Source organism: Mytilus galloprovincialis, chromosome 10, assembly GCF_965363235.1.
Source record: "Mytilus galloprovincialis chromosome 10, xbMytGall1.hap1.1, whole genome shotgun sequence".
Lineage (NCBI taxonomy): Eukaryota > Metazoa > Mollusca > Bivalvia > Mytilida > Mytilidae > Mytilus > Mytilus galloprovincialis.
The window spans coordinates 82,528,015-82,548,993 of NC_134847.1; the positions used below are offsets into that span (position 1 = coordinate 82,528,015).

General features: G+C 32.1%; 1 protein-coding gene across 1 annotated transcript in view; it reads left to right on the plus strand.

The window, feature by feature from the left end:
• LOC143049597 (uncharacterized) overlaps positions 1–20,979 on the plus strand; it is a gene marked incomplete at its 5' end in the record, with an annotated part of 84,739 nt that overhangs the window by 23,391 nt on the left and 40,369 nt on the right. The window contains 13 exons of the mRNA XM_076223197.1: positions 2,385–2,658; positions 4,548–4,705; positions 4,992–5,106; positions 5,815–5,964; positions 6,735–6,820; positions 7,753–7,959; positions 8,482–8,663; positions 9,209–9,315; positions 10,487–10,692; positions 11,539–11,776; positions 13,006–13,307; positions 13,885–14,227; positions 14,548–14,630. Of these exons, the coding sequence (XP_076079312.1) occupies positions 2,385–2,658; positions 4,548–4,705; positions 4,992–5,106; positions 5,815–5,964; positions 6,735–6,820; positions 7,753–7,959; positions 8,482–8,663; positions 9,209–9,315; positions 10,487–10,692; positions 11,539–11,776; positions 13,006–13,307; positions 13,885–14,227; positions 14,548–14,630 (2,451 nt within the window). The remainder of the gene's footprint in view (positions 1–2,384; positions 2,659–4,547; positions 4,706–4,991; positions 5,107–5,814; positions 5,965–6,734; positions 6,821–7,752; positions 7,960–8,481; positions 8,664–9,208; positions 9,316–10,486; positions 10,693–11,538; positions 11,777–13,005; positions 13,308–13,884; positions 14,228–14,547; positions 14,631–20,979) is intronic.

Here is a 20,979-nt window from a genome sequence, read left to right on the forward strand (position 1 = left end):
TAACATTAACCATTAACTGGGACATGAAATCTCATAAATCGGTTAATTTGTTTACTATTCAATTTAAATAACTTCGATAATTAGTTGTACATGGATGTGTTCATTACAATTTAAATAACTTCAATAATTAGTTGTACATGGATGTGTTCATTAATAGGGTTATTGGAATGGAGTCAACAGATCAAAGTTAATTGTTTTTTAATGTCTTTATTTGGTATTTTTAGGATCCTCAGGTAAACAGCATGTATATGTATGTTTTTGAAATGGTGTCATTTCTTGATGGAAAGTTACACCATTATATGTGGCATTAAAATGATTCCAATATGATTTCATATTTGTTTTAAAATCAACTTTGAATGAGAGATGAAGACATGAATATATTTTCCATGTTATTTTTAAAGCATGTTTGATGCACAGTGTACTTGTCTTGTTTTTTTGTTTCGTTGTTCCCTTTCTGACTATTTGTTTAGGAGAGATGAAAACACCAAACAAATTGAAAATAGATCAATTCTAAAAACTTCATTATAACAAGCTGAACTATGCTGAAGATGCCAAAAACTTTAAAACAAGAGAAGCCACATGATACATGTATGAAATTCATACTTTTGCAAAAAAAAATGTTTCCTGTTTACAGCTGCCTGTCATAGATAAAATAATGTAAATTAATTACATGCAGATGCAAGTTTTATAATGATTTGATTGTTGTTCAGAATAACTAGTGAAAGGAAATTGAAAAAAAACTATTTTGAAAAATTAAAAAATGGTTGATCAAAGAATTGAATTCAAATTTCAGATAGTAATTACAGTAAAGAAATATTAGTCTGACATCCCGAAATTGGAAAAAATAATTCCCGGATCTCGAAAGTATCAATCCTGAAATTGAGAAAGAATGAACAATTGTTCACATACATGTATGAAATGACTATCTAATGCCATTGTTCACAAAATTCGAACTAATTTAAAGTAAGGGGAAAGTTTAAGGTCAGTTGCAAAATGCATGGTTCAGTTATTTTACTCAAATATAAGCTTATCCAAATTTTCAATGGTGAGATAGTAAGGGAAGAAGAAAATAATACTGTTTAAGAAAGATACCATTTATTAAGTGTTAACATTTCACAGGTAATTGCAAATTGTACAATAAAACATATTTAAGATATGAATAGTTGTCTTGTTGAAGCTGTGAATTATTTCAATCTGTCAGCTATGGTACATGAATAAATTGTCAGACGTACAATTAAAAGACAATAAAATGTGTGAATTTACAAGGTAATAAGTTTTGTTACTTATTCTCTCTATTGTCATCATCATGTATGTAAAAACAGGGTCTTTATATAATCTGGTTCTTTACAACTCCTGAATGAGTCCTGAGTGTGCATGCATTAAAATACACTAACAATACATTGTATGGCTGGTTCCGTGAATGTAATTTGAACCCATTTTCATAGTAAACGCTTTTAACTATATTGTACATTTACTACATTTCCCTTTTAAGAACTTTGATTATGATATAGTTTTATTCGTCTTTGTCTAGCAGCCATAAAGTACATACAATGTGCTGGTATATTATGTAATTCTTTCCTGGCTCTTCCTCTAGGATTAATGGACGTTGGGATGTAGGTAAACTTGAACTCATTAAAGTTAAATTATCACTGTTTATATTAGAGATACATATTTAACATCTGGTTGGTTTCACCATGGTGACTCAATTGAAGTCATTTCCTTTAGATAGAAGTGTTATATCATAAACCACTATGGAAGGTTATACACAATCAGTCATTTTAACATAGTTTACAAGTTCAAAGTCATTACAAAATCAACATATTGGTCCTAGCATAGATGTATAAACCCTATAGATGTAATGTCTGAGCCAGAATACATAACATATTTTAAAAATTAGTATACATATAAAAAAGAAGATGTGGTGTGATTGCCAATGAAACAACTCTCCACAAGAGACTTAAATGACACAGAAATTATCAACTATAGCTAAACTTACGGCCTTCAACAATGAGCAAAGCCCATACTGCATAGTCAGCTATGAAAGGCAGCGACATGATAATGTAAGTAAAACAATTCAATCAAGAAAACTAACGGTCTAATTTATGTACAGAAAATGAACAAAAAACAAAAGTGTAACACTTAAACAAACGACAACCACTGAATTACAGGCTCCTGACTAATGCCATATTTATGTGAAAGACGTAAAACAATAGGAGTTATAATATTACATGTATTATTTGTATTTGTTCCACTATTGATAGGGAGACATCAATATTCTGAATTGCTTACAAAGAAACCTTCAATTTCTGCACAGTTTTGTGCATACTGCATTGCATCTCACTTTTGTTCATATTGTCTCACCACTATGTCTTTTAATTTGCCAGGGTGTTCCTACCATATCAGCCATGGATAAAGAAAATACTGGTACTAATAAAACATTCACCAGAAAACTGTCTAAAAGAGAGAAAAAAGAAAAGAAAAAGCAAGATAAACAGAAGCAGAAAGACCATGGTGGAGGTTTAGCTGACAAGCTGTATACAGATATGCCTGAGTCAAAGTTCACGAGGTCTATCTCAAATCCTGAGGCTGTCATGAAAAGGAGAAGACAGATGAAAGTAGAGAAGAAATTACAACAGTGCAGAGGACAGGATGGACAAGGTCTGTAATGTGTTAAAGGATGTACACTAACTTAAAATATTGTAAAATCAGGACTGAAACATCAATGTCACAGGAAGTTTGGAATGAAACACAATTTGTTTGTTTGGATAGCATATAGCAACTAAAATATCACCATACTAATAAATTCTTTTGATGTCATTTGAAAATATATATATCTATGCCCCAAAAATCTCTCAATCCTTCATGTTTAATTATTACAATTACAAAATAAGAGGCTTTTCCAGAAGATGAAAGTTTTGATCTAAGTTTATTTCTGTTTGAAAATGAACATGACCATCTACGTGTAAAAGTTTAATGTCTAGGTGACACTTATTTTATTCACCAAAAAGAATCATATCATTGAGGTATGAAATTTATTCATTGTTTTAAGATGTTCTTTGATCAGACTGATAGGTATACCTACATGTTTACTGGGGCATATGATATCTATACATTGTTAGGAAGAGTGGGCCTTCCCAGGACATAAACTGTACTGACAAGGATAGCGTCATAATTAGGTGGGAGTTTGTGCAAATAAAATAGAAACAATTATACTTCCAAAAGTTTTAACTAGCAAATAAACAGTTTCTTTAACCAATGCCTTTAAAAAGATTAGATAAAAAGATTAAAAATCAAATATTCTTAATTAAATTCCTGAAGGATTTTAAATATATATATCATCTGTGTTTTTAAGTGTGTACAGGTAAATATACAATGTATTTATCCTACTGTACCTGTATGTATTGGTAGGTAACATCTCACAATGTACTTATATAGAAATAGGATCTACATTCAAAGAACATTGACACTACATGTGTATTGAATCAAAACATATGAGTTGAAAATTTTGATCTTCAAACTTGGTGATCCATTTAGAAACATAGTACTGTAAAAAAGTCAATTAACAACAATTAATAGAAATATATGTGGTAAAAAGGACAGGACTGAAATGACTGCTTTCCCAATGTTTAATTTTAATATATATATATATAACTCGTCTAAACATCAACCCAATATATATATAAGTACGTCTGATATATATATATATATATCATAGGAGCAGCACTCTTACTGCTAATGCTGATCTTCAAAGGAAGTATCTTCTATAAAAAGAGGTGCTGTGATGTTAACATAGACAGCAACACTATCACATAAGCACAACAATATTGAGAAAGTAGTAATTTCAGTCACAAAACAGACAAAAAATAATTGAACCAAAAAATAAATAGAAATCCTGCATGGATAATGCCTTAACAAATTTTGAGGTCATTAAAATTGTATTATCATGTAACTTTAGTGGAAGGATCATCAACAGGTTATCTGAAAGTATCATCATTGTAATCAAGTTACTGTAAGAAAACAATTATCATTATAAAAAAGTTCGTCAGCTTTACTGTTTACTAAAAATTTTAGTGTATATGTTTAAGTGTCTTCCCTTTATCTGTCTGTGTTAACTATTAGAGTAGGTAAATGAATAAAAATATGTTTAAAAGGCGTTAAAATGATTCTTGTGCAATGTACATATAGATTATTTCATATCTATGTGTTTGATACTGCAGAAGTATGATCATTAATGATTTATGTTAAGTACAGATGAAAAAAAATATCAGTTTTATAATAAATTATGCATGTATATATCCACAAATTTCCTCCAAAATATTTTCTATACTTAATTCAGTAAAAATCGTGAAATTTTACAACTGCAGAAATAACCCGCTAAACGGTATGTTATGCAGTTAATATTACAATATTGTTAAGTTTTCTGACCTTCTCTATGTAACAACATGATTTTGTACATTCAGTAATGCTATTTAAAGCTGACTATATCAGATCTCCAAATACAGATTGTGGAAATTTTCATATTCTTATGCTATATGTTTATATTTTAGGAGGAACATTAAAGATTTATGGCGAGACATTAAGGCCAGACATCCCCTATAAAACATTACTGTTATCTACTGGTGATGATGTGGAGTATGTCATCAAGGAGGCTCTAGAAAAATATGATCTGGATAAAGAAGATCCATCAGACTTTTGTCTCTTCCAGGTTTGTAATTGTAACAGACAAACTTATTTTTATATTACAAATAAGTCAACACTTCAAGCTTTAAAAAGTGCACAGTTGTTCTGATTAGCTACAGACAAGCTTGTTTTTATATTACAAATAAGTCAACACTTCAAGGTTAAAAAACTGATAAAAATTAGTTAGGTAATGAAAAATATCACTGATATGTACACTACCCAATTATCAAAAAAAATTATACTTGTGTTTAATTAATGATTTGTGATACATATATATGAAGTGACTATTTCTGACTGATTATTTATTGTAGGTATTGGTACCAACTGGAGAGAGAGAATATCATGGAGGAGCCATTGGTCAAGAAAGGGTGATGGAATCACATGAATGTCCTCTGGGTATTGCTATGAGGTTTCCTCCAAGTGAAGGTTAGTTTAGAATATCGCAAGGGGAAAATCTGTTAGATGTAAATCTTTGGTTTGTTAGAATGGATGATTCATGAAAAAAATATTTCACCAAGCAGTAAAGTTAGCCTCATCTTGACAATATAAATTTGTCTCTTTGGCACATTCCCCATTTCCATTCTCAATTTTATTTTTACAGAGTTTGTCTTTAGTGCCGTGTGGAGGCAGTAGAGTGCCTCCCCTTGCTTCAGGTTTATGCTCTTATAATATACTAGATTATGGAGTGTGTGTCCGAGCGAGACAAACATGTTTAACCCCGCCGCATTTTTGCTCCTGTCCCAAGTCAGGAGCCTCTGGCCTTTGTTAGTCTTGTATTATTTTAATTTTAGTTTCTTGTGTACAATTTGGAAATTAGTATGGCGTTCATTATCACTGAACTAGTATATATTTGTTTAGGGGCCAGCTGAAGGACGCCTCCGGGTGCGGGAATTTCTCGCTACATTGAAGACCTGTTGGTGACCTGCTGTTGTTTTTTTTCTATGGTCCGGTTGTTGTCTCTTTTGCACATTCCCCATTTCCATTCTCAATTTTATTAAATATGCTAATACATTAATTGTATGCAAGTACAGTTTGCATTTTCAGTTGGAAATAAAGTATTGTTGAAAAATGAAATAATTAGATAGGACATTGTTTATTCCAGTAATATTATATTATATTGATATTTGATTTCAGGAACAGTCATGTTTCAGTTAAAGAGACGTCCTGCTGATGCTAAAAAGACTAAACATAAAAAGATCAGAGCCGTCTCTCATGAAGATTTACGTCCTACTAAAGACACTATACCACCTCATCAATTACCATATCTGGTGGAGTTAAATCCTGGTATGTAAGAAATATAAGTCCTCAGTAAAATTAATTAATCTTCAACACATGATAAAAATTAGATGCCTTATTGCCAATTAGACAACTAATAACCAGAGACAAAATTATGTAAACAACTATAGGACACTGTAAGGTCTTCAACAAAGAGCAAAAACTATACAGAATAGAAAGCTATAAAAAGCAGAAATGAGAAAATGTAAAACGATTCTAACTAGAAAACCAATGGCTTGATTTATGTGCAAAATAATAGACGAAAAGCAATTATGATATAGGATAGAAACCACTAAATTACAGGCTCCTGATTTGGGACAGGAACATTAAGAATTCTATCATTCTTTTGCAAAGTTTTCAAAAAGATCAAACAATATAATACATTGACTGATATGAACAAATGAAGAGAGTGAATCAAACATAAATGAGACAGAAAGAAACAAAGACTCACATGACATCTATAGCTAATCTCTACTATGATTGTTTCTTCTGTGTCAAGGTCAAAGGTTGTTGTGCTATAGGTACACACACTTAAACCTTCAGACTATCTATCATTCTTCATATGTACATGTATCAAAATTCTGAACTTTATACCATATTTATTGCCTCACAAGAAATGTTATGCTGTTAATGATTTATCAGTGTTTACTCTTAATCATGTCATGTGTGTATCCACAAGAAGACGCTATATTGTGCTATCAACAGGCAAATCATTCATATAAGTTATTGAGGTCTCTGCAGACAACTCCTTATAATTTCTGTTTGTTTATTGTTTACAGATGGATCAGATAATCCTAAAGGTAAAATATACAGACTGAATATGAAGTTTACAGAAGTAGGAACAGATAGAAACATGTTGATACAGGTATGTAGACGGTTCAAACAGCATCAGTGACAATTTACTGCCAATTTTATTGTCAACATACATTCTGAACAAATGATTTTGAAAATTCCTGTATTTGTTTTTGAAGTAAACTCTACCTTCTAATATTTTTGTGACAAATTATATTGTATTATTTGCCTAACTACTCTTTTAAGTGTTAATAGTAGATACTGTAGATTTAGTATTATTCTTTGGATACTAATTTTCATTGATTTTATGAATACTCAGCAACCACAAATTCAAATATCAAACAACTTTTGTTTAGTAATTTAGGCAGACTTTCTTTGGAAAAACCATGAAATCAAATATCCAAGAAAATACAAGTTTTCCTCTGTCCACAAAGATTGGTATCCACAAAAACACATGAATTCACAGAATACTGATATATATATATATAGATACTTAATGTACATACGTCTGTGTTTTCCCACTAACTTCTTTCTGATCATTGGACTTAATATATTGGGGTGACCCATAAGGAAATGTATGATGCCAATTTCTTTGTGCATATTAAACACATTTATGTATAAATAACTTTCATCAGTTTCTCTCATGACCAACATTTTGAGAGAGAAAGAGAGAGAAAAATTGTATATCCTGATCTGAACAGCTGAATCTGTATAAGTTAAAAGATTGTGACCATGTGTCTGTTTATTGTGTATTTACTTTTATTCTCTTACAGAAATATAGAATTTAAATTAATGAACAAATTGTAACATACTTTTCTAAAAACACTTTATACCATTATGTTGTACCAGTAGGATTTATCTACAAATAATTGTGTATTGTTTGTTCATAGTAGAATTAGTTTGATGTACTGACTATTTATATGACCTATTTTTAGATTCATGGTCCCAATATTCAGTCAAATGATGTAATTTCTTTAATATTGAGACTATTTCATTTGTATTTAGCTTCATGGTCCCAATGTTCAGCCACGCCACTGTGTGATTGGTCTGACTCAGTCGGATGGTATTGTTACTATCACACCAAAGACTCCAGAATCAGAAACTATCGTCAACAACCAGCGCATTCAGGAGACGACAACACTTAGACATGGAATGACACTCAGATTTGGAAAACTTAATGTCTTTAAATTTATGGACCCTCATTTTGAGGAGGTAAGAATTTTTTTTTATTTTTATAAATTTATTTTTGTCATAAAATGGGATGGATCAAGTTTTTCATTTTGGGGTTTTATACTTGTCAGATAGGCTCAAGAAATGGTTAAAATCACAAGAATGAACCTCATTTGTCAGTTAATATAAAAAAGAAAATGTAGTATGATTGTCAATGAGAAAACTCTCCAAAAAAGACCAAAATGGCACAGAAATTAACAACTATAGGCCTTCAACAATGAGCAAAGCCCATACCGCATAATCAGCTATAAAAGGGCCTGAAATGACAATGTAAAACAATTAAAACAAGAAAACTAACAGCCTTATTTCTATATAAAAAATAAAACTAACTAAGTATTGAAACTTAAAACAGACTTCACTCTTTATGAGCTTTCATAGTCATCAAATTGCACATTTGCACACACACCTTTGAATGAGGGACACACAATGTGAATAATATATAATAATACCTTTAGTCAATAATGTATGAATATCTACTGAAGTGTTATGTTTAATGTATTGTAGAAAATGAGGAAAGGACAGATGCCAATGGATTTCCAGCAGAAACGACCTGGACCCCAGCATCAATCACATCCCAAATTACATGAGACTAATTTTGATGTGGATGGTAAAGTGGAGTCCCAGGGAAGTTCTTCTCCTAGGGGTAGTGATAGGGGTCCGGAACCTATGGAGGTTCAACAGAAAAGGTAGGGTTATAATATAAATATTTGCTTAATTCATAGGATACAATTAATTTTTGTTTAAATATACCGTGTATAAAAAAAAGAAGATGGGGTATCAGTTCCAATGAGACAACTCTCCATCCAAGTCACAATGTAGAAAAAGTAAACAATTATAGGTCAAAGTACGGTCTTCAACACAGCCTTGGCTCTCATGGAACAACTAGCTATAAAGAGCCCCTAAAATGACTAGTGTAAAACAAGTCAAACTGGAAAACTAAGTCTAATCTATATAAAAACAAAAAACACTTGTGAACCACATCAACTTACAACAACCACTGAACACTTTAAAAGGAAGGATAATGACGTTCATATTTAATAAGATGTTTACGTCCAGCACAATGCAACATACTTCAATGTTATTTTAAATTTATATAGTAATTAAATAGAATCATTTCCTCAGTACTGGATTTTCTGAACTCATTGAAACTAGGGTATTTATTCTTACCATCTATCAGTAACTTTATTTATCCTACTTAACATGTCTTAACATAATGTTTGTTTTTTTACAGGCCTCCTCCTGCAAATCAGGTGTCTCCACGTGATATGGTAGATGGTCGACCACCACCATCCAGACAAGAGGATGCTCTCCCTGCAGTGTTAGAATTTCGTGAAGATAGTATGTATAAAAATTTCTTTCTAAAGATAGATTTTTTCCGGCATGTTTATTGTTTTGTTAGAGAGGAGTTATATTTAAACTTTTAACCAGGATAGCTAATCAAAATCTATGCAAGGATGCTTTTAACACTTTTTTATGGCCCGCAACAAGGTTGTCCGTGCCATTTAGTTTTTTTCTAAATGCCTTTTTATTGGGCTGAGTTTTGGTATGTGAGTTAACCATGATGAGTTACAGATGAAGTGTATGTTTCGTTCCGCTCCACTAATTTTTGCCGAAATTACGGGCTTTGGACTTTGAGAAATTGTTGAAAATCACAGTTATACAGACTTTTTTTCTAAACGCCTTCAGATATGGGGCTGATTTTTGGTATTTGAGTGAACTATGATGAGTTACAGATCAAGTTTAGGTTTCGTTCCACTCCACTAATTTTTGCCGAAATTACGGGCTTTTGACTTTGATAAATTACTGAAAATCACAGTTATACAGATTTTTTCTTTATTCCACTCCAGATTTTGAGTCTACCATCATGTTTGTGTCCACATGTGTTTATATTGAAATTGCAGATTTTTCAACTATTTGGGACGGGGCCATTGGTGTCGCTTTGACACATCTAGTTTTAGAATTCAAATGCATGAATAATGTGATAGTTCTTTGTATGGTTAAATATAAAAAAAGATGATTTGGCATGATTGCCGATTAGACATCTCTTCACAAAAGTCCAAATGACACAGAAATTAATAACTAATGGTAACTGTACAGCCTTCAATAGAGACCATACCGCATAGTCAGCTAGTCTCATAGAAAAGCAAGCACATAACACAGCAAAAAAAACGACAACCACTGAAATAAAAGCTCCTGACTTGGGACAGGCACATACATACTGAATATGACAGGGTTAAACATGTTAGCCGGATCCCAACCCTCCCCTAACCTGGGACAGTACTGTAACAGTTCAACATAACGAACAATAAAACTCAGTTCAAAAAAGAGTAACTCATCAGATGGATACAAATAGAAATATATCTAATAAAAATAAGAAGCGGAAGAGGAATATATCTAATTTTAAAGAGTCTTACCTTTAGATGTTATAATGAAACAACCTTTTCCAAAATTTTTAAAAGATTTGATAAAATGAATTTAACATTAATCCAACAAATTTTCTTTATTACAGAGGAAGATAGTTTCCTTAGATCTGTTATACTGGAAATCAACTCTTCTGGTACCCAGTTTAAACTGGCTCCTACCTATACATCTTACATGGCAGTAAGATATTGTATATCTGGTGGATACAGGCCAGATATGTCACCACATGATAGGGCTCACAGAGTTACAGGACTTGTAAATAAAATATCTAACCTAGTACACCAAGCAGTTCAGGTTAGTAATAGATTTAATACAATACAGCAGGGCTCACAGAGTTACAGGACTTGTAAATAAAACATCTAACCTAGTACACCAAGCAGTTCAGGTTAGTAATAGATTTAATACAATACATCAGGGCTCACAGAGTTACTGGACTTGTAAATAAAATATCTAACCTAGTACACCAAGCAGTGTAGGTTGGTAATAGATTTAATACAATACATCAGGGCTCACAGAGTTACTGGACTTGTAAATAAAATATCTAACCTAGTACATCAAGCAGTTCAGGTTAGTAATAGAATTAATACAATACATCATGGCTCACAGAGTTACGGGACTTGTAAATAAAATATTTAACCTAGTACACCAAGCAGTTCAGGTTAGTAATAGATTTAATACAATACATCATGGTTCACAGAGTTACGGGACTTGTAAATAAAATATCTAACCTAGTACACCAAGCAGTTCAGGTTAGTAATAGATTTAATACAATACAACAGGGCTCACAGAGTTACTGGACTTGTAAATAAAATATCTTACCTAGTACACCAAGTAGTAATTCAATATGATAAATTAACGGGGACTGTATCAAAACTATTGAGATCATTTTACAACTGGAACATAGATAAAACATTTTTGCATTAGAACATTACACTGATATTGTCCTTATGCCATTTGGTGTTGATAGCAGATGTTTGAAAGTTTGTGTTTTATTAATTAACAACGCATGTAGCCTCTGTACTCCCTGAAAATAAATATTAAATGTTAATATTAAAGGTCTTATTCTTTAAACCAACTTTCAGTTAGATATTTCATAGTTAGTGCTATGTTCATTTAAATCTTACCAATTTACTTTTCCAGAATAACCGAGATAACCCAGTAGCACTAGCTCTATGGATGGCTAATGCCTCAGAGATATTGAACTTCTTCAAACAAGACCATGATATCCATCCCTTCAGTCTGGAAGCCCAGGAGATTCTAGCTGAGTCAGTACAGTTAGCGTTCCATCACCTAGTCAACTGTCTACAGTATGATCTACAGAGAACAATGACAGCCTTCCTTGATGAGAATGATGCTGCTGATGATGATGAAATGGGAGGTTAGTAGTCCATTAGGAGACCAAGTGGTTGATTTTTTAAGGAAATATTTCAGAACATTTTTGTGTTTCAATCGGGCCTGGGAGACATGATGAATATTGTTGAAAAAAAACCAAGCATTTCACTATTTTGAGTGTTCAGATACGTATAGACTTAATAGACTCAAAATTTAAAAGTTTTTATTATTTGTAGCAAGCAACCTCCACGATTCATATAAATCTTCAGCTAAGTTTGAAATTTCATTTGTGATTTCAAGCTCATGTACTTAAATGTTTTTGTTAGAATTGGAACTCATATAAAAAAGAAGATGTGGTATGATTGCCAATAAGACAACTATCCACAAAATACCAAAATGACACAGACATTAACAACTATAGGTCACCGTACGGCCTTCAACAATGAGCAAAGTCATACCGCATAGTCAGCTATAATAGGCCCTGATAAGACAATGTAAAACAATTCAAACGAGAAAACTAACAGCCTTATTTATGTAAAAAAATCTTTATTTACATTTGAATATTATATGATTTTAATACAATTTGAAACTACTAGCAAACATGCTCCTGATGAAGAAAACTATATTGACTTATCATTAATCCATTGATATTTTCTGATACAATCTCTTTTAAAGCATAAAAAACATGGACATTTTACCCAACAATTCTATTGATTGTACAAAAATGTCTTGAAATACTGGATTGTAATTCTATTATGTAATACAAGCAATGGTAGAATTTATTGCCTACTGGAGTGGTCTTTCTTTGCACAAATTATAATAGATATTGGAAAATATATGTCTGTTGGATCATAACATTTCAAATTAAATAAACCAAATGAAGACAGATACAGGGATGCATTTTTTTGTTGTTGCACTCATTCATTCATATCTTTAATTCCTTATAAATGAAGTTAAATGAACATACAATTAGTGAAAATAAGTAAACATCATACAAATAAAATATCAGTTTGAGTGCAAAAATATAAAGTAAATACACGATAGATAAATGACAGTTTATACAAGCAATATTAAAAGTTTTGATATAGTGACACATCATGTATTGGCCCACCTGCTAGCATTGTCTAAGAGATCGACTTTATTCTGCTACACACTGGACAACATGTGTAAAAATACATTGGAAACAATTTGCTAAATTAAGTTAAATTTCTAATCAAAATTATTGCTGTAATCAGGAAGATGACTGTATTGATAACTTACATTTTTATCTTTCAGAAGATCGTCAGCGGTATTCAGGTAAACCAACTCTAGGCGATGTGTTAGACACATTGTCCTCAGCAATGAACTTATTACGACGCTGTCGAGTAAACGCTGCACTGACCATTCAGCTCTTCTCTCAGTTGTTCCATTATGTAAATATGTGGTTGTTTAATGTACTAGTGACAGAAAAGAGAGTGCAGTTCTGTACACGGTCGTGGGGTATGAGACTAAAGAGACGATTGGGTAGAGTGGAGGCATGGGCAGAAAAACAAGGACTAGAGCTAGCAGCAGATTGTCATCTCTGTAGGATTATTCAGGTCAGTTTCCACTTCCTGTTATTCATGCTTATAGAAAAGTTTATAGATATCAAATTTACATGGAATTAAAAAAAGTATTCGGAAGGAATTTGAATGGATCATAAGAAAAACAAGTATTAGGATAAAGAATGTATCAATAGATTAGTTCTAAGATCAGAATTATATACAGTTAAGTCCATTTAATTTTTTTTCCATCTTTTGAAGTTAGACAAGTTCTGGCTTATTTATGAATGATATTAGACGTTATACAACTTAACAATAATTACTGTATTATATTAAATCAGAATGGGCCTGATTTAAGAAGAATACTGAAATCAACAAAGTATTGTTGTAAAAAAATATCTTTTTAAAAATATTGATTATTTGGATTAACAAAGGAACTATTCTGTTATTTGGCTTTTTGCAGCAAGTCAACTGAACATTTAACATCGTGTTTGGTTAGTGCTAGTAAAAAATATAAAGGACTGAATATATTGTTGACTTGCATTGTCAAACAGTAAGATAAGTCAATAAATAATCCATCAACATATCTGATTAGTCTCCACATTTTGTAATAAAATAGTGATTATTTTTCTAGGCTGCCCATTTACTTGAAGCCCCAAAGACTATTGCTGATGATATTGCCAATATTTGTTCCACATGTTTTAAACTGAACTCCCTACAGCTACGTGAGTTACTCCAACAGTACATTCCAGAACCTAACGAACCACCCATTCCACAAAACTTAATCGACCAAGTCGTCAGAGTTGCAGAAAACATGGAAGATGAGAAGATAAAATCTGACGGACGAGATGTTAGACTGGAGGAAGATCCAGATTTACAATTACCATTCCTACTTCCCGAAGATGGTTATTCATGTGATACAATCAGAGGCATTCCAAATGGACTGGGAGAATTCGTTGAACCATTAGCACGAGCTGGTAAGAAAATGATATAGCCCATTGTTGGGGGAAATATGAATATTGCGTTCAAAGTACTACTTAATCTATTCTAAACCACACAAAATTACACCAAAAACTTAACCATAGATCAAACTTACCACTTTTAAAAACTTATTAGAATTTAAATGGAGGGGAAATCAAAACTAAGATGCAAAAAAGCAAAAACTGTACTGTTAACTTCGGGTTTCTAAATATAAATTATATCATTTTGCTTTAAGACCTAATATTTGTCTGCATTTATTATGTAATTACACAATTTTCTCTGAATATAATATAATAGTAAGGTTGATTTATTTTAGGTGTGTGTAGAATGGTAGCACAGCCAGGGTCCAGTGGAGAATGGACAGTATATATGCATGTTGATGATGCCAATATAGAACAGGTCAGTTTATATATATATCTGGATATATCATTAGTGCATACTTCAGAGTTGGGTAACCCTCTACTTTTACTTTCCCTCTTGATTTGCATCAATTTATATTATTTTAATTTTCATTATTAGTGTGTAGTATTTATACAATGCTGTACTGGTTATGACAGATAAAAGTAATAAATTTAAATGATATGATTTCTTCCCATGAGTCTACACTTCAGGTCTATTCAAATACTTGTATTGTTTCCTAGTTCCCATTAATCATATAACAAATTAATCTACTACAGTTGATGTGGTAGTTTACTTTGCTAATTTGTTATAAAATTGAGAATGGAAATAAGAGAATGTTTCAAAGAGACAATGACCTGACGAAAGAGCAAAAAACAGCCCAAGGCCACCAATAAGTAAATCCCACACCCGGGCTGCTAGTGGATGTTCATCTATTTGTTACATTATGTTGTTTCTTCCATCTCATTATTGGGTCATACAAATTGGTTGATGTCAGTTGGTTCAAGCTCAACATCTAATTATTGGGTCATACAAATTAAAATTGGTTGATTTCAGTTGGTTCAAGCTCAACATAGTTAATATATTACAAATACAAACATAAAACATTTTTGGTGAATATTGATCTTGAAATTTAACATTCAATTAAGTAAGTACAAGAGTGGACGAAAAACAAAGTTCATTGTAAAAAATTTAAAACATTCCAGAATTGATTGTGGTGGGGTTATGGGAAGCACGAGGTCAGCAATTGTGGGTGGTTGCTTGTCATCAGAATTTAGTCAGATTTATAAGAATATGAACAAAAAAATATTAAACAAAATGCTTTCATGTGTTTAATTCCAAATGAATAGTTAAAGATTTTTTGAAAAGTCCTATATCTTTCAATGTAAGTGTGATATGCATAGATCAGTGCTGTCAAGTCTCGTTTACTTTACGTGAGACTCGTACATTTTCATGCATATTTGTCAGCATTTTCCTCTCATCGCATTTTCTCTTCGATATTTACTATTTTTGCCAAATCTTTTTTATGCAATGTTGTGACATTTTCATAGGAAGCACATGTTGGCATGAAATTAACCGTATTTTGAAATACTTTGTTGTTGATGTCGGCCAATCAAAATCACAGATTCTTGATTAAAACCTGCATGTAATGTTAATATTCAAATATAAAGTCTATATTTTCTGGTATTTTCAAAAATTGGTTAACCATACATGGATATAATTAAGAGAAACCAAATACAGTTATATCTATTTTTAACGTTTGATTTACAGTAGTAGTAAGATGTTTATGAGGTTAAACTCCACATTTATAACATAATTAAAAGTTGTCTTACATAACATGTTAGAATGTTTAAACTGCAAATATATGCAAGTTAATAAATATTGATTTAAAGAGAAATTTCCAGCAAGTGTAAACAAAAGGCTGCTGTTGATTTTTATTTAGATAATCAATTTGCTGTAATAAAAAATATGGTTACGGTGCTGGTATTAGGTTCCAGGTCTACTGTTTACTCATTGTCTTTTTCATTGATTATCTGTAGACCAATTGCAAGGGGAATATTCCCGTTACACTTTTGACTGTATAACATTGAGATTTTCTATCTTATTGACATATATAAGAAAGGGAAAATATTTATTCAGTCCTCTTTGATGGTTAGGTCAGTTAAAATGGACCACTAATGGAAAGTCAATGATAAATGGTGAGAGGTTTGTTATTATTTGGGTGTATGGAATGGTATTAATCTGAAGCTGATTTTGACTTTCTTTGATAGGCCATTGATAATAATAGTTCATATGATGCCTTAAGTAAATATAAAAAAGAAGATGTGGTATGTTTGCCAATGAAACAACTGTCCTCAAGAGACCAAAATGACACAGACATTAACAACTATAGGTCACTATACGACCTTCAACAATGAGCAAAGCCCATACCGCATGGTCAGCTATAAAAGGCCCTGATAAGAAAATGTAAAACAATTCAAACGAGAAAACTAACGGCCTTATTTATATAAAAAAATGAACGAAAAACAAATATGTAACACATATAAACAAATGACAACCACTAAATTACAGGCTCCTGACTTGGGACAGGCACATACTTGAATAATGTGGCGGGGTTAAACATATTAGTGGGATCCCAACCCTCCCCTAACCTGGGACAGTGGTATAACAGTACAACATAAGAAAGAACTATAAAAATCAGTTGAAAAAGGCTTACCTCATCAGATGGACAAAAATACAAGTGGACGTGGCCGGGTACTTGTACATCCTGACAAAAAAAGACACTAGGAACAGATCTGAGAGTACTCAGTTATCTGACTGCTAGTTCACAGTCACAACAACTAATAAAAAAAAATCATGCATCTAAGACTAAACATAAAAAAGAACATGTTAGCTGTGGCAGTCTTGTTAATAATTAAGTTTATAGAATATTTGATGTATTAATTTTTAGGTAAAGGAATATTTGTTCCAAACCCAAGACAAAAATTAAAATCATGTGTCAAGGATGTTAAGACTATCCTAGAATCCCTCAAAGATGTGTCATTTTCTGATGTCTTTAAACTATAATGTTTATTCCATTTAAAATATGAAAAGACAGTCCTAGTATCCTACATTTATGCTGAAGATGTGTTTTTATTTATAAATGTCATTAAGCCATGGTTGTTATTCCTAGTCCATAATCTTATCCACCACAATGTCACATCAAGTTATTGGATAAGATGTTAGATCCTGATTGTCCTTCTGTCAATCTTTAACATCCTGTTGTTCTTTGTTTCTCATCCCAATAATGACATTTCATATGTCTCAAATGAACCTTTTAAAATCAGCTTTGACTTTAATTTCTAATCCTAAAAAAAATCTGAAAGAAACCAATATATGATAAAAATTTGTTGATGAACGATTCTGACTGTTGACTAATTAAAGGTGAATATGATTGTATTGATTTTTACCTGTGAAGTTGATGAGGATATTTGATATCTACTGGCTCATAATGACCACTCTTTAATTATGGACACATCTCTTGTTAGATAATTGTTTGGTTTGTGTCATATGAAGTGTCCACTGATACATTTTTTTGGAAGAGTAATGTATACATAAAGTTTATAACCCCGGATATAATATAGATAAGCCAATAGATTGATTTGATTTTGATTCCTGATGCTGTATTAGAAGTCTGATTTATCAGATTTCTACACGTTTGTCATTTTCACATCAAATTATTGTTTTTTCTGCAGCCACTGATGAATTTAATCATTCTGTTAAATTATTTTGATGCTATGATTAGAGACAGAGATATTTTGTTGTGTATATAAAATTCTAAAATGGATTAAGGAAGATGGAACATTTTACATAGATACTGCTTACATTCAATGCTGAGGGATATGTGTAAATTGAAAATGAAATTTAAGCTCAAATTTAACGAAGTAATGATTATAGAATATGTGTATTCAAAATGCATTTAGTTTAAATATTTGATGTTTATTAATTCATTATACTACTATTTGGAAACAATGAGTTGTACTTAATGGAAATATTGACATTATAATTTGTGGATTTGGAAATACAGTAAACGTTTTAATAAAATAGCTCAAAATCAAGTTTTATTGCCGATCAAAAAAATGATTAAAAGCGAAGATTTTGAGATTACTAGAAATGCTGATTAGGATAGAGATATTAAACAATGTTGGAATTATCTACTTACCTTCATAATTAGGTGCTAATAAAAAAGTATTCTGGGAAATATTGATTTTTATACAAAAGTGTGAAATGAGTATTTCACACCCAGAAAAATGTATCGGAAATGTATTAGATGTATATTCCCAAGGGAACAACAAATGTGCCATTCTATTAGATTTTTCATGTTTATATGTTGAAATTACTGAGGAAGGAGTATAATAAGTTATGTCCAATGCGATTGTTCTGGACTTAGAATGTCATGTCGCGACAAGCTGAGCAGGAAAGGTCTCATCAGTAAAATGACCATAGAAAGTGTTGGTGAAAGGAGGTACATCAAAGCATGGATAACAGTAAGGAAATTATCCATATTAGTCTCAAAGGATGGACTCTCAATACGTCAATTAATAGTTAACCCTTCCAATGTGGGGGCTGTAATATTACAGCTGTTCCCAGGCTACCGTTATTTGGCACCAATGGCACTCCATATATTTGGAAGTCATCGTAATTCCATTTAATTTGAAGTGTATGCATGTTTCCTCAATCTGACACTATTGATTGTCATGTTTCTCACTTTAAATATCCATTTTGAGCTCAAATGTCAACTTGGACAAAATTGGGTTTTTGGGAGGGGTTGGCTAAAATACCCTCTAGGACTGAAACACAGAGTTATGAGGACTGAAACCATGACAAACACTATTAACCCGAAGGCATATAAGTACTGATTGTGCGCATGAGAACCAACTTTGGGGCAAATCTCATTGACAGACAAGTGTCCATACAATATGTCAAGGTCACAATCTCCCTGACAAACAAGTGTCCATACAATATGTCAAGGTCACAATCTCCCTGACAGACAAGTGTCTATACAATATGTCAAGGTCACAATCTCCTTGACAGACAAGTGTCCATACAATATGTCAAGGTCACAATCTCCCTGACAGACAATAGTATACAATATGTCAAGGTCACAATCTCCCTGAGAGACAAGTGTATACAATATGTCAAGGTCACAATCTCGCTGACAGACAAGTGTATATAATATGTCTAGCTCACAATCTCCCTGACAGACAAATGTCTATACAATAAGTCAAGGTCACAATCTCCCTGACAGACAAATGTCTATACAATAAGTCAAGGTCACAATCTCCCTGACAGACAAATGTCTAAACAATATGTCAAGGTCACAATCTCCCTGACAGACAAATGTCTAAACAATATGTCAAGGTCACAATCTCCCTGACATTCTAAGTATCTACAATATGTAAAGCTCATATATGTTTAGTAGAAAATAAAATTAACAGTGAACTTCATTAATAACTTGATTGGGGCATGTGAACTAAAAAGCCTAAGACAGATATTCCTAGAAATAGTTATAGAAAAGGTTTATTGATTAGTTATAAGATCAAATACTGAAATGGTTAATCTGATGTAGGTACACTAGAAATGTATTAGTATCTTCAACCTCAATAGCTAGGTGTTCATTTGTATACTTTAAGAAGCAGTTTAAATCCAATAATGCTATGTATAACTTGGTCAAGCATGTAGATAAGTTGGGTCTCAAATCTAAATGAACAGAGGTTGAAATTTTAAAAAAGAAGAAGCATTGGATTCTGAATGTGATATTTTAGGACTATTAATTTAAGTATTGGTGCTTCAATCTTTTGTTTACTAGTCACAAGTGTGTTTTTATACGACCGCAAAATTTGAAAAATTTTTCGTCGTATATTGCTATCACGTTGGCGTCTGCGTCGTCGTCGTCGTCGTCGTCGTCGTCGTCGTCGTCGTCGTCGTCCGGCGTCCGAATACTTTTAGTTTTCGCACTCTAACTTTAGTAAAAGTGAATGGAAATCTATGAAATTTTAACACAAGGTTTATGACCACAAAAGGAAGGTTGGTATTGATTTTGGGAGTTTTGGTCCCAACATTTTAGGAATTAGGGGCCAAAAAGGGCCCAAATAAGCATTTTCTTGGTTTTCGCACTATAACTTTAGTTTAAGTTAATAGAAATCTATGAAATTTTGACACAAGGTTTATGACCACAAAAGAACGGTTGGGATTGATTTTGGGAGTTTAGGTTTCAACAGTTTAGGAATTAGGGGCCAAAAAAGGGCCAAAATAAGCATTATTCTTGGTTTTCGCACAATAACTTTAGTTTAAGTAAATAGAAATCAATGAAATTTAAACACAATGTTAATGACTACAAAAGGAAGGTTGGTATTGATTTTGGGAGTTTAGGTCCCAACAGTTTAGGAATTAGGGGCCAAAAAGGGACCCAAATAAGCATTTTTCTTGGTTTTCGCACCATAACGTTAGTATAGGTAAATAGAAATCTATGAAATTTAAACACAAGGTTTATGACCATAAAAGGAAGGTTGGTATTGATTTTGGGAGTTTTGGTCCCAACATTTTAGGAATTAGGGGCCAAAAAGGGCCCAAATAAGCATTTTCTTGGTTTTCGCACTATAACTTTAGTTTAAGTTAATAGAAATCTATGAAATTTTGACACAAGGTTTATGACCACAAAAGGAAGGTTGGGATTGATTTTGGGGGTTTTGGTTCCAACAGTTTAGGAATTAAGGGCCAAAAAAGGGCCCAAATAAGCATTATTCTTGGTTTTCGCACAATAACTTTAGTATAAGTAAATAGTAATCAATGAAATTTTAGCACAAGGTTT